Source organism: Poecile atricapillus, chromosome 4 (genome assembly GCF_030490865.1).
Source record: "Poecile atricapillus isolate bPoeAtr1 chromosome 4, bPoeAtr1.hap1, whole genome shotgun sequence".
Classification (NCBI taxonomy): Eukaryota; Metazoa; Chordata; class Aves; order Passeriformes; family Paridae; genus Poecile; species Poecile atricapillus.
This window is the reverse complement of record NC_081252.1, coordinates 75,516,999-75,529,694: the sequence shown is the minus strand read 5'-3', so window position 1 is coordinate 75,529,694 and position 12,696 is coordinate 75,516,999. Positions and strand designations below refer to the sequence as shown.

At 52.2% G+C, this 12,696-nt stretch overlaps 1 protein-coding gene across 4 annotated transcripts in view; it reads left to right on the top strand.

Annotated features, from left to right (window-relative positions):
- Positions 1–12,696, top strand: part of EXOC6B (exocyst complex component 6B) — a 282,178-nt gene that overhangs the window by 87,828 nt on the left and 181,654 nt on the right. For 3 of the 4 annotated variants that reach the window (XM_058837775.1, XM_058837778.1, XM_058837774.1), the window contains exon 7: positions 7,996–8,067. The exons of the other annotated variant lie outside the window; for it this stretch is intronic. In XM_058837775.1, the coding sequence (XP_058693758.1) occupies positions 7,996–8,067 (72 nt within the window). The remainder of the gene's footprint in view (positions 1–7,995; positions 8,068–12,696) is intronic. 4 annotated transcript variants of the gene reach the window in all.

Here is a 12,696-nt window from a genome sequence, read left to right as displayed (position 1 = left end):
TGGAGTTGCTGATTTTAGGGATCTTTTCCAGCCTCAGGATTCTGTGGGTCTCAGCTCTGCTTTGCTCGCGCAGGTGCAGCGGGTGAGCTAAATCCACTAAAGGATTCCCAGGAGCTCTCTCCCTAAGGTATTTTCCATGTGGAGCAGTGGGAATCTGGGGCAGGATGTCCTGAGTTGGACCCACCAGGATCATGGAATTATGGAACCATTTGGGGTGAGAGGGACCTTTGAGATCATCTCCTTCCAGCCCTTGCCATGAGGAGAATCCATGACAAGGATCCTCAGTCCAGCCCCGATCCTGACCTCAAAATCCCACCCTGTCCCTGGGAGCGCTGTCCAAACGCTCCCAAAGCTCTGGCAGCCTTGGGATCGTGGCCATTCCCTGGGGAACCATCCCAGCTCCCACCAGCCTTCCTTCCCAAAGATTCCAGGAGAGCTTTGCGGAGCTTTGTCTCCAGACCCCCCTCGGGAGGCACTTTGGAGAAGCCTGGAGGTGTTGGGATGTGTGAGAGGGTCTGGGATGGAGCAGGACACAGCGGGAAGCACAAGGTGGAGCAGGGGGCTGGAACCTCCTGAAATTCCATCCTGGATTTGCAGCTCAGCTGTTGATTTCTAGCAGAGCTGAGGTCCCTGAGCTCGTGTTTTCCGCGGGGCTCCGGAGCTGCTCTCACGTGAAGCCGCTGTGGGAATGCAGAGATAAGAGAGCTGCACCCATCAGATTGCAATCAGCTTTTATTCCTCCTCCTCCTCCTCCTCCTTTTGAGGCTGGGAACAAACCCAACTTTGTATCAGCGATGTTCCTGAGGAGACTTCGCTTCCCACCAGGCTATTTATAGAGGGCCCGTCCCTCGGGCATATGGAGAGCAGCTTGGTTCCCATCTCAGCAGCTTCTGTTTGATCTCCTGTGCATCCTCAGGGAACGGGGATCACTCACTGATCCCTTCAGGGCTGAAGTGAAAGTTCAGAACGGCTCAAAGCCGGGTGGGATGGGACACTGGGAGGTGTCCCTGCCATGGCAGGGGTGGCACTGGTGGGACTAAAAGTCCTTTCCAGCCCAAACCAGCCTGGGATTCTGATTGCTGCAGCCACATCCAGGAGATGCTCAGCCAGTGCTTCTCCTTCTCCTTCTTCTCCTTCTTCTCCTTCTCCTTCTTCTTCTCCTCCTTCTTCTCCTCCTTCTTCTCCTCCTTCTTCTCCTCCTTCTTCTCCTCCTTCTCCTTCTCCTTCTCCTTCTCCTTCTCCTTCTCCTTCTCCTTCTCCTTCTCCTTCTCCTTCTCCTTCTCCTTCTCCTTCTCCTTCTCCTTCTCCTTCTCCTTCTCCTTCTCCTTCTCCTTCTCCTTCTCCTTCTCCTTCTCCTTCTCCTTCTCCTTCTCCTTCTCCTTCTCCTTCTCCTTCTCCTTCTCCTTCTCCTTCTCCTTCTCCTTCTCCTTCTCCTTCTCCTTCTCCTTCTCCTTCTCCTTCTCCTTCTCCTTCTCCTTCTCCTTCTCCTTCTCCTTCTCCTTCTCCTTCTCCTTCTCCTTCTCCTTCTCCTTCTCCTTCTCCTTCTCCTTCTCCTTCTCCTTCTCCTTCTTCTCCTTCTCCTTCTCCTTCTCCTTCTCCTTCTCCTTCTCCTTCTCCATGGTCCCATTCCAGGTTCTTCCTCTCCTCCACACAGTTCCACCTCAGGAATAACTTGGTGCTTCTCCAGCCGCTCCTCATTTTCCTGAAGTTCTGCTGCTAACCCTGCTTGGTCCAGTTGAACCGGGATGAACTCATATTAATATTAAATCATAAATTTGTATTAATAATAATAATATTATTAATATAAAATCAAGAGGTGATCAAGGGAGCTGAGTCTGCAGGAGCTGCCTGACATCACTGAACTTCCTGCAGATTCCTAACGGGGTTAGGAGGGTCGTTATTCCTTAAAAAAGCTGCTCTACCTGAGCTGAAGAGCCTGAGGAGTTGGGATCATCCCATTTGCATTCCCACTTTTATCCAAGAACCAAGTCCACCACTGCTGCAGCTCCCACTTGGTTTTTCAGCTCTCAGTGGTTTCTAACAGGTTTGGACCGTGTCCTAAACCTGATTAAAATAATTCCAGGAGGCCTCAAGTGACATTTGTTACCCTGTGGGTTGTGCAGCTCCATTTCCACGTTGTCCTGAGGGAGAACGAGGAGCGTGCCGAGATCTTCCCTCGGCCCCAGATCCTGCCCTGGCTGCATCCCAGCCTGTTCTGCTGCTGCCTTCCAGCAGTGACCCGGTTTGGAAGAGGCTGAAGCATCCATGGAGGTTCTCGGGATGAGAGGGAAGGGATCTGACCTGGATCCCATTTCTGTGCCGGGAATTCCACGGGGAGGGTTTCTGTGAGAGGACAGCTGCGACACCGCTGTCACAAGCTCTGGAGTCACTCCAAAACCTCCTTTCTCCCCCTGTTGTCTGCTCAGCGCCCTGGGTGAGTCCCGAGCTGGGGGAATTTGGGATCAAAGCTCTGCTCGTGTTCCCTGCGAGTTTCAACGCTCGCGGTCGCTGGGTGCCCGGGCCAAGCTCGCGCTGTTCCCTTTCAACACCCGCAGCTCCTGCTCCTTCCAGGGGTGATTAGGCACGGAGCTCGAGCGGAGCCGGCACTGAGGAACTCGTTTGAAGGCCTGGGACAGCGTTTTACGTAATCATCACGAGTTGCTTTAATTAGGCTCAGCAAAATTTCAGTTTTAGGGCGAAACGTTCCACTTTTTCCTTGCCCTGCTCGGAGTCACAGCTGGGACGTGAAGGAACCGTGAAGGAATTCCAGAGGAGAGCGGGGTCACGGGGAGGGCCTTCAGAAGGACACATTTCCACCTCTGGAACATCCCCAAATCTCCACAGATTTGGAGCACAGAGGCTCCTCAGCCAAGCACAGCTCCCATCTCCGAGAATCCTGGGATGGTTTGGCTTGGAGGGACCTTAAATCCCATCCCATTCCCATCCCATCCCAAGGGCAGGGACAGCTCCCAGGATCCCAGCTGGATCCAATCCCAGTGTCCAACCCAGCCTTGGGCATTCCCAGGGATCCAGGATCAGCCCCAGCAAATCTGGGAATTGCAGCCCAGGCAGGAATTCCTTGCCAAGATCCCAGCCCAATCTCCCCTTTCCCAGTGGGAATCCGTTCTTCCCCTCTGACATCTTAATTATTTTGAGGGTTAAAGACTCAGGCAGTGAATTCACAAATCCGAAACGAACATTCAGGATTTCAGCCTAAAATACGAACATTTAGATGCAAATTCCTCACGCACAGAGCGTTGGAAGGGACCCACAAGGATCACGGGATCCAGCTCGTGGGGAATTGGGTCTGATGGTCACATCCATTCCAGGGAATCATCAGTGCAATCAGGGAATGATCTGTGAACGTTCTGTGCAGCTGCAGAGAGGAACATTTAATTAATTCCGAAGCAATTACCCCGACGAGCCGGTCCAGCTCGGAGCAGGGACGTTTTCCCAGTTGCTGTGTGGATGCCAGATGGGAGCTCAGGCTGTTATTAGGGCTTGGCTTGTCCCTCCTGAGGCTCCTGGCAGGTAATCAGTCTATTTTTCCCACTTGGGGGTTTGGATTTCGTCCTTCTGGGAGTTAGTCCCACAGGGATGTCCAGGAGATGTTTCAGTGTGAATGGAAGGTTTATTTTTTTTTATTTATTTTTTTTATATTCCCGCTAGGAAATATTCCTTGGCCTTGCCAAATACCAGGATAGAAATAGAAATCTCTGGGCTCTGTTGGGCAGCAGATGGAAAACTAAACCAGGCAGGAAGTTTTCCAGAACTTGGGATTGGGTAAAACCTGGTGTGGGTCACCTCAGTGCTGCCCTCCAGCTCTGCTTCTCCCAGGACCATGGAAGGTCAGGAGGACCTCCAGGATCTCACAGAATCATGGCATTAACCAAAAACCTCTGAGATCTCTGGGTCCAGCCCGTGGCCTCACAGCACCTTCTGAGGGGACCAAAATCCAACCAAATCCAACCTCTGAGGGGACCTTCTGCTCTCCTCCCGCCGTGCCCAAGGCCAGGGAGAGGCTGGTGACCCTGGTGGCCACCAGAACCAGGAGTGGCCAGTTTCACATGGCCCATGGGGTGCTGTCCTAACCCCCCTCATCCTGCAGCTCGTGGATTGCGTTTGGGGATTTCTCTGCTCCTGGTGAGGGGTTTTCCATGTGGAGCTGCTCATGGAGCTCACGGGAAGTTTCCCATGGCCCTGCTGAGGGCTCTGATCTCTTGGAGCTGTTGATTCTGGTTGGTTTTATTTGTGTTTTCCTGATTTACCTCCTGGATATTTGCTGGGAGCCAGCAGGATTTGGGGTGAGGTGGGGCAGGGACATAAATGGGGGGCTGGAAACAGCAAAACCTCGGAATCGTGGGAGGCGAGGGTCGCTCACATCGGGTTCAGGAATTTATTCTACATTCAGGAATTTATTCTATATCTGCTATCAAGGTTGGTGATGATGAAATTCCATCTTAGGTTGCCTCCCTGAGATCCTATAAATCAGGTTAAAATGGAAATCCGCTGATTTTTAGGGAATCGGCTCCCGTCTCCCGGTGACCTGTGGTGGCTCAGGTGTCCCCTGGGTCAGACCCTCTGCTGGTGGGACCTGCTCAGGTCTCATCCCTCATCCCAACCTCTGCAGGTTTCCAGGGAAAAGTTTGGGATTTTTGGAAAGATGGAGGAAGCCCTTTCAGAGGTGAGGTCACTCCTCGGTCCTGAATTCCGTAGGATTTCAATTCCTACAGGTTTTATTTATTGGCTGTGAGGCGGGAGCAGCCCCGGGAGCAGGGAATGAGGATAATTACCAGGAAATGATTCCGTGGCCTTCGGCAAGGCTGTGCTCCCTTTTTGGCTGCAGTCTGGGAAGGGGAGCTCGTTCCTGGCCGTTCCTGGAGGAGGGGAGGCACAGGATCGGCGTTTTCCCTGTGCCGGAGCGTTCGGAGCTGCCTGGGATGGATCAGAGACCCTTGGGACCTGCTGGGTTTTCCATGTGGGAAACCAGGATCAATAACGGACAGGGAGGGGCTGATGTTCCCCTGAGACAACTGCAAGATTCCTGATCCCAAAAAATGCAGTTTGATGGTGTTGGAGCTTCGGGACTGTGGAATATCCCTGGTTTGGGTGTGGCACAGTTTGCCAGCTGCAGACTTCCTGCGGTTTGCACAATCCAGGGAATCACAGAGTGGTTTGGGTGGGAAGGGGCATTAAGGATCATCTCATCCACGAGCAGGAACATCTCCCACCATCTCAGGGGGCTCCAAGATCCAGCCTGGCCTTGGACATTCCCAGGGATCCAGGGGCAGCCTCAGCTGCTTTGGGAACCTCTGCCAGGATCCTTTGGAGACACCTCAGGGTACACAGAGGGTCTGGATAGGATGGAGTTAAATGAGTTTTGATGTGAAATGGGTTCCAATGGATTTAGGATATCCTAAAGAAATGGATTCTCTCAAGATCCACATGGGAACAGAGGGGGCTGCTTTCCTTTCTGAGCCTTGGAGGGAGTGACATCCTCTAAATAAAGTTTTTCCTTAGGCTTTTCCCCTTTCCTCCGGAGCTGCTGCGTTTTTTGGGATGTGGAATGGAGCAGTTCAGGCAAAAGATTCCAAGGGAGCCACGTCCTGTGCAATCCCTCTGGAAGGTCCTCGTGGCAGGTGTTGGTGTGGTTCCACCTGCAGAACGTTCACTGGGGTGTGTTCAGAGGCTGTCCTCTCCTCGCTGGAGCTGGACAGAGACGGGACAGTTGGAATCTCGGTGTTGGAAACAGGATTTCTGAGGCTTGAGGGATTTAATGTGTTAGATTCACCAAGGAAGGGGGTCTTGATTTGTGTTTGGGGAACACTGGTGGTAGACACTGTTGAAAATGAGCAGCCAGGGGTTGAGGAGTTGAAGGTCAAAGCTGGGTCACGGGTTTGGGAGCGGAGTAAAGACCTCCAGGGCTGATCCATCCAGGCTTGTGGCGGCCATTGCGTCATCCTTGGAAAACCTTCGCAATCCCAGTGAGTCATTTTCTCTGAAAGCTCAGAGCTCCAACCACAAGCCCTGACCTGGAGGTGGCCATTAGCCAGTGGCCAGCTCCTGCTCTGCATGGTTTGGGATCCAGGGCTACCTGAGCGCCGCCATCCCAAACCTTCACGCAGGAACGCTGGATTCCAACTTCTTTCCCTTCTCGTGGCCAAGACCAAATATCAAAAGCCAAGAGGAGCTGAGAGGGAAGGGAAGCTGAGCTCCAGCTGGGGCAGCCAGGGGTTTGGGAGCTGCGATTTGGGCTCTGATAACGCTCCCTGTGTGGCCCAGGGCGAGCTGTTAATCCAGGGGTGCCTCCCTGTGCCGCCAGAACCAGGCGTTTTCAACAGGCCCTTAATGTAAACAGGGAATAATCACCGGCTTTTTATGGATGTTTTGTTTACAGCTGAAGGGTGGCTGTGTGCAGGGAGATGCCCATTTTCCAGACCTCTCCTTCCTTTCCCTCCTGGGAGACGTTTTGGACTCTTCCAAAGAGGATTTTTTTGTTTGACTGGCGGCCACCGCTGCGGTGCTCGGTGCCGCCAAGTTCAATGTTCTCCTGGATGGAATAAAACGTGTTTATGGATTTTGATGGAACTTGGAAATTCTTGGAGTGCTGAACTTGCTGCGTTACGGGAAAAGGAATCAAGCTGTGACTCACAGAGGAGCCTGACCCTGGGGGAGAGGGTGGCCTTGGACACCAGGCCTTGGCTGAGTCAGAAAGTGTTTTTTTGGTTGTCTCGGGCATGGATTTGTTTTGGGAATGATCCCATGGCTGGTATCAGCTGGCGCCACGAAGGATGAGACGTGGCCCCGGTGCCCCTCTGTGAATTTGCGCTCTTTGTTCCTCTCTGTATTTACATTTTTTCCTCACCAAACCATTTCCAGGGTTAAGGGTTCTCTGTCTGTTCTCACTCCAGACCGAGGTGTTTGGGCAGCTTGAAAAGCACAAGGTTTTATACAGGAAAATTCACTTTAAATGAGAAGATTTCAATGTTCACAAAATCTGAGACTTCAGCACACGGGGCCCAGCCAGGGCCCAGCGCTGTCGGTTCTGCACTCAGGGGTTGCTCCAGGAGCAGAAACAACTCAAGGTGTAACAACGATGATTTTCTCATCCCTGGGCCTTCAAACTCTGGCATTTCATGGAATCATGGAGTGGCTGGGGTTGGAAGGGACCTTCAATCCCATCCACTTCCATGGGCAGGGACACCTCCCGTTATCCCAGCTCCCAGCCCCAGTGTCCAGCCTGGCCTTGGGCATTCCCAGGGATCCAGGGGCAGCCCCAGCAAATCTGGGAATTGCAGAATCCCAGTCAGGAATTCCTTGCCAAGATCCCAGCCCAATCTCCCCTTTCCCTTGGGAAGCCATTCCCTGGCTCCTGTCCCTGCAGCCCTTGGCCCCAGTCCCTCTCCAGCTCTCCTGGAGCCCCTGCAGGGACTCTCAGCATTCCCTGCATTTTGCCCTTCTCCAGGGGAACATTCCCAGCTCTCCCAGCCTGGCTCCAGAGCAGAGGGGCTCCAGCCCTGGAGCAGCTCCGGGGCCTCCTCTGGACTCTCTCCAGCAGCTCCACATCCTCCTGCTCTTGGCCCCGGGGCTGGGGCAGCTCTGCAGGTGGGGCCTGACCTGAGGGGCTCCGGGACACAATTCCCACCTTTCCTTTGGGATCAGCCCAGCCTGGCCCATTCCAGCCTCATCCATCCCAAATCCTCCTTAGCTCATCTCAATCCCTTCCCCATCCAGCCTGGATTTGTTGTCCTGACCCTGGTGCAGGACTTGGCCTCGTCCCTCATGTCCAGCCCAGTCCTGCCAGGTGTGGCAGTTCCAGGTTTCCCTTTTCTTGCTGCCTTCGGTTGTACAAATTCCCAAATCCCATGTTTTTGTCAGCTTTCTGCCCTCTTTGCTTCTTTCTTTCAGGAATGTTTCTTGCTTGTCTGCTCTCTGTCTTTCTGCTCTGTTGCTGTTCCCTCTTTTATTAATGTTTGTTCCCTTCATTCCCTAAAGGATTGCAGATTCAATCCTTGGAAAATAATTGCCAGGATATTCTTCAGTCTCCTGCTCTCTCCAAACGTTCAGGTACTTTGCACTGGTCACTAATTCCCTCTCCTGGAGAATAACCTGGACCTAGTTCCCAGTTTTTTGGCTTTCTTTGGCCTGCTGGGGTTGATTTTGTGGCACTAAACTGCAAATCTGGGTTCCCTGGCTGAGGACTTACACCTCACTAACCTTTGCTGTGCTTGTAAATCACCTTCCCAATGGAAAAACTCCTGGTTTTCCCATCTGGGCATCTGCTGGGGTTTGAAATGAGAGGTTTTCCACCAAACTTTGGGAATTTGGGGGTCAGAACTGAGCCCAGGCTTTCAGGTGGAGTCACACCAACATTTCCGTGGTTGTACACCTGAGCTGGACAATCTGCTCATCCAAAATGTGGTTTACCTGCCACTGGATTGCAATCCAGAGGGATCTGTGATCTCCGTGGCTGAAATTCCATGACCTCTCTCAGCTGTTCACAAAACTGAGATTCTTTTTTTGGTTCCTCAGGGGGAAAAAATAAATCATGAAATCCCTGAGTGGTTTGGGTTGGAAGGGACCATAAATCCCATCTCATTCCACCCCGTGCCGTGTCCCAGGTTGCTCCATCCAACCTGGCCTTGAACACTTCCCAAAATTCCCCTTTTAGAGGAAGAATCCATTGCATTGTTTGACTGTTCCCCAGTAAAAATAATAAATCAAGGATGAACTTAACCAGCCAATTATTCCTCCGTGCATCTCTTGCTTCCCATATCAGCCCCTGCACATCCCAACACCAGATTTCCCTTTGTCAGCCGGAGCTTTTCCCTTTATTCCATTTGTCATGTCCCCTTTTTCTTTTTCCCTGGTTTTTTATGGCCTCTTTAACTCCCATCTGCGCCAGGTTTGCCTTTTAACCAGCGTGGCCGCCCTGCTCAGTTGTGGGATTGTGGCTTCTGGAGCATCTCGTTAAAATGTTCTTAAACAATTTTCAATTAGGCTTCATATTTTTCTGATTACGTTCTTTCTCCCCACTGATTTGCCTCTTAATTCTTTTCAGCTTGATGGAGCTGCTCCTCTTTAAGATGTGTGGATGTTGTGTTTGTGTGGACTGTTGGTGGTGCTGGCTTGTTCCTGATTTTTATGTATTGATGTATTTTTGCACAAGTGTGATCAAGTCACGGTTATCCGAGGTTCAGCTGTCACAAAAAGTGGGAGAAAAAGTGGCTGCCGGTTGGAAATGGGAATTTTTCCACCTGGGCACCGGCCCAGGGGGTGCTGGTTTTGGGGTTTTTGGCGTTTAGGGGATGGTGGTTCTGGGAGGAAGGGGTGTCGTCTCCAACCCTTCGGTGTCTGGACAAGCTCAGCTCCTGTTGAACTCGGTGTGGTTTGTTTGATCAGATAATTATGGGATGATCTGGTGGGAAGGGACCTTAAAGATCATCTGGTTCCAGGGGCAGGGACTCCTCCTGCCATCCCAGGTGCTCCCAGTCCCGATGTCCAACCCGGACCTGGGCGCTTCCAGGGATCCAGGGGCAGCCACAGCTGCTCTGGGAATCTGTGCTCCCCTCACAGGGAAGGATTTCCCCTTAATATCCCATCTTTACACAGAATCCCAGGATCACTGAGGTTGGAAAAGTCCTCCAGGACCATCCAGTCCAAGCTGTGCCAGTCCCAGCCTGGCACTGAGTGCCACGTCCGGGAATTCCTTGGACACCTGCAGGGATGGGGGCTCCAAACCTCCCTGTGCACCTGTGAGGCCTGAGCTTCCCCTTTCCACAGGGAATCTTTCCAGCTCTCCTGGTTTCCCGTGGATGAACTGGAAAAGGGGAGGAAAGCCCGAGTTTTGGGGAAGGTGAAGGCAACACCAAGGCTGGGCCAGGTCCCACCAGGGCCACCTGGAGACCTCTGCTGTGAGCTCAGAGAGCCAGGGAACCAAACTGGGATGGCTGTTGTGGTGGAACGAGCAGGGAGAACCCCACGGCAGAGACACCGCGGCCGTGTCCCACCGGGAGAACCACTGGAACTCCCTTCCACCATCCCACCGGGGCGTCCTGCAGCTCCCCCTGGCATTGTCCCCTCCAGGAACCTCCTGGCCGAGCTCTCCCAACCCCGGGGGCTGCTCTGGGACGCCGGGAGGGGCGGGATGATCCCGCCTTACCCCCGGGATGACCTTTTCCCGGAGCGGGATGGAAGCCATCAGCGCCGATGTCGCTGCTCAGCAGCGGGGCCGCATCTGCAGCTGCTTAATGACCCCTTCACACAATGCGCTGCTCGGGGTCATCTGGTTCCAGTTTCACCAGAAACAGAAGGAAATGTTGGGAACATACTTCCCTACATCCAGTTTCACTTGTTGTGGATGCTTGGAATACTTTGGAACCCACATCTTTGGGGTTTCCAGGAGGGGGTTTGGCCGGCGAGCCCCGGCGACCATTTGAGATTCGGGGTTTTTTTTTGTTTTTTTGATTCCAGAAGTGCCCCGGAGGTTGCATTGTAGGGCCTTTCCTTATGCAAAACATAAAAGTGCTGCTTTTTTTCAAATTATAACCATATTTTTCATTAAAATCAGTTGGGGTTCCAATAAACAATCGACTCCGAAAAATTTTCCAAATGTTCGCTGCAGCGCCGTTTCTATTTTTAATTATTTTTTAAAAAACTGGGGTTTTTTTTCCTTAAAAGAAAAACAAAAAGAAAAACACAGCTTGGCTTAGAATTTAAAGAAGCCATCTAGTAAATCATGAAAAATGCACATATATAGCTCCTTATTGCAATATAATTAAAACCTACTGCAGATGGAGTGTCAGAATCCCTCTGTCGCCGTGTCCGATGGCTTCTCCCGTTTGCCTTATCGTGGGAACTCCTCCTTTCTGCTCCCAACGCTTCCCAAAGTCTCTCCCAGCCTGTTTGTACATTTGTTTTATATAAATTGAGTGCTCTGATCCTATGGGGAGGGAGGTGAAAAACCTCTTCAAAGCGGGAGCTGCAGAAATTCCTTTTTTTTTTCTGGGCAGAGTTTCCATCCCCATCACTCCTCGGGGTTGTCATTTTTTGGAGTTTATTGGGAATTTTGTTGGGTTTTTTTTTTACCTGGTGTGATCTTTATTTGCTGTCATGAAACCAAACCCACGGCTGAGAAGGAAACCACCGCGTTTCGCATCGAAAATTGTAATTTTTGGTTTATACAAAGCAAGTAAAGGTGGCTTGGTTAAATGTTTGGGGTTAAAGTCTTTTATTGAGAGCTGGAGGTTGGGGAATATTTCAGGATATTCCTGCAGTGCAAGTGTCCAAGGAAATTCCTCCTTTCAGGGAAGAGCTGGGGCTGGGACAAACCGGTGGAGATGGGGAACCTGGTCCTGGTGTGAAGGAAAACTGGATGAGAGGAGAAAATGTGGAGTTTATCCATTGATCCATTTCTGTTCTTCTTTCGTGTTTTCCGTGGGTCTGCTGGGCCTGGGATGAGGCAGGGAATGAGTTTGACTGATCCAACCCTGGGCAGGTGGGATGGAAGGTGAGATATCCAGGGCTTGGCTTCAAAGTGGAAAAAAATAGCTTCAGATGGGATATTGGGAAGGAATTCTTGGCTGTCAGGGTGGTAAGACCCTGGAATGGAATTCCCAGATTTGCTGGGGCTGTCCCTGGATCCCTGGGAATGCCCAAGGCCAGGTTGGACACTGGGGCTGGGATCCAGCTGGGACAGTGGGAGCTGTCCCTGCCATGGCAGGGGTGGCACTGGGGGGGATTTGAGGTCCTTTCCCACCCACCCCATTCCATGATTCCCTGTAGATGTTGACTGGGAGGATTTCCCCGCTGGGCCTCTGTCAGAGGCCGAGCTGAGCTGGTGGAGTTGGGAATTTTTCCTGCCTGGACCTTCCCAGAGCCCTTGGCCGGGAGAGCTTTGTCCCACCCGAGTCCCACGTGGTTCAGGTCATCCCCTCAAAGCCAGCCCAGTTCTCCTGGGGGTTGGCCCGGCCGAGCAGAGCGTGCCCGAGCTCAGGAATTCCTGGAGCTGGTGCCCAACACTGGAATCTCAGTGAGATCCTCTCCATGGAAATCTCTCCCGTGCTTCCGAAGGCAGGACAAGGGCAGAAGGGGAAATCACAGGAGGCAAAGCTCGTTCTGCTCCCAGTGACCCATCCCAGCTGCTGATGGGATAAATCCATGCCATGTTTTGGTGTTTTGGCTGCTCCAGGGCAGTTCTGGTGTGGGGCAGGTGTGAAAGCCATCGGAAAAGTCTGTTTTCCATGGATTTCGGGATGTGCAGTTAAGGGTGGGAAGTTCCTGCTGGATTTTAACAAAGTTTCATTTTTCCCGAGGGACAGAGATGGCAAAGTGGGAATCTTGGTCTGAGCCCTCAGGAGGATGTGACCTATTCCAAAGGAGACCAGAAACTCGGCTTTGTGTCCCCTTGATTAGAAATTGTGGCTTTAATCTGCTCATTAAGTGTCTGTAATTATCAACAAATGCCAATTATGACTCGTGAGGGTCCAGCACGATCCATTTTGGTTCTGCTGAGGCCCAAACCCCCTTTGTGCCAGGAGATCTTTGGGACTGGTCCCGAACACTCCTCAGAACCTCTCATCCCTCTGAACTCCCTGCAGGTCTGTGGGAATTTCCCCTTTGTTCCTGGAGCCTCCCCATCTCCCGGAGGCTGTTTGGAACGGAGGTGCCACCTGCAGCTGTGGACAGCGGGGTCTG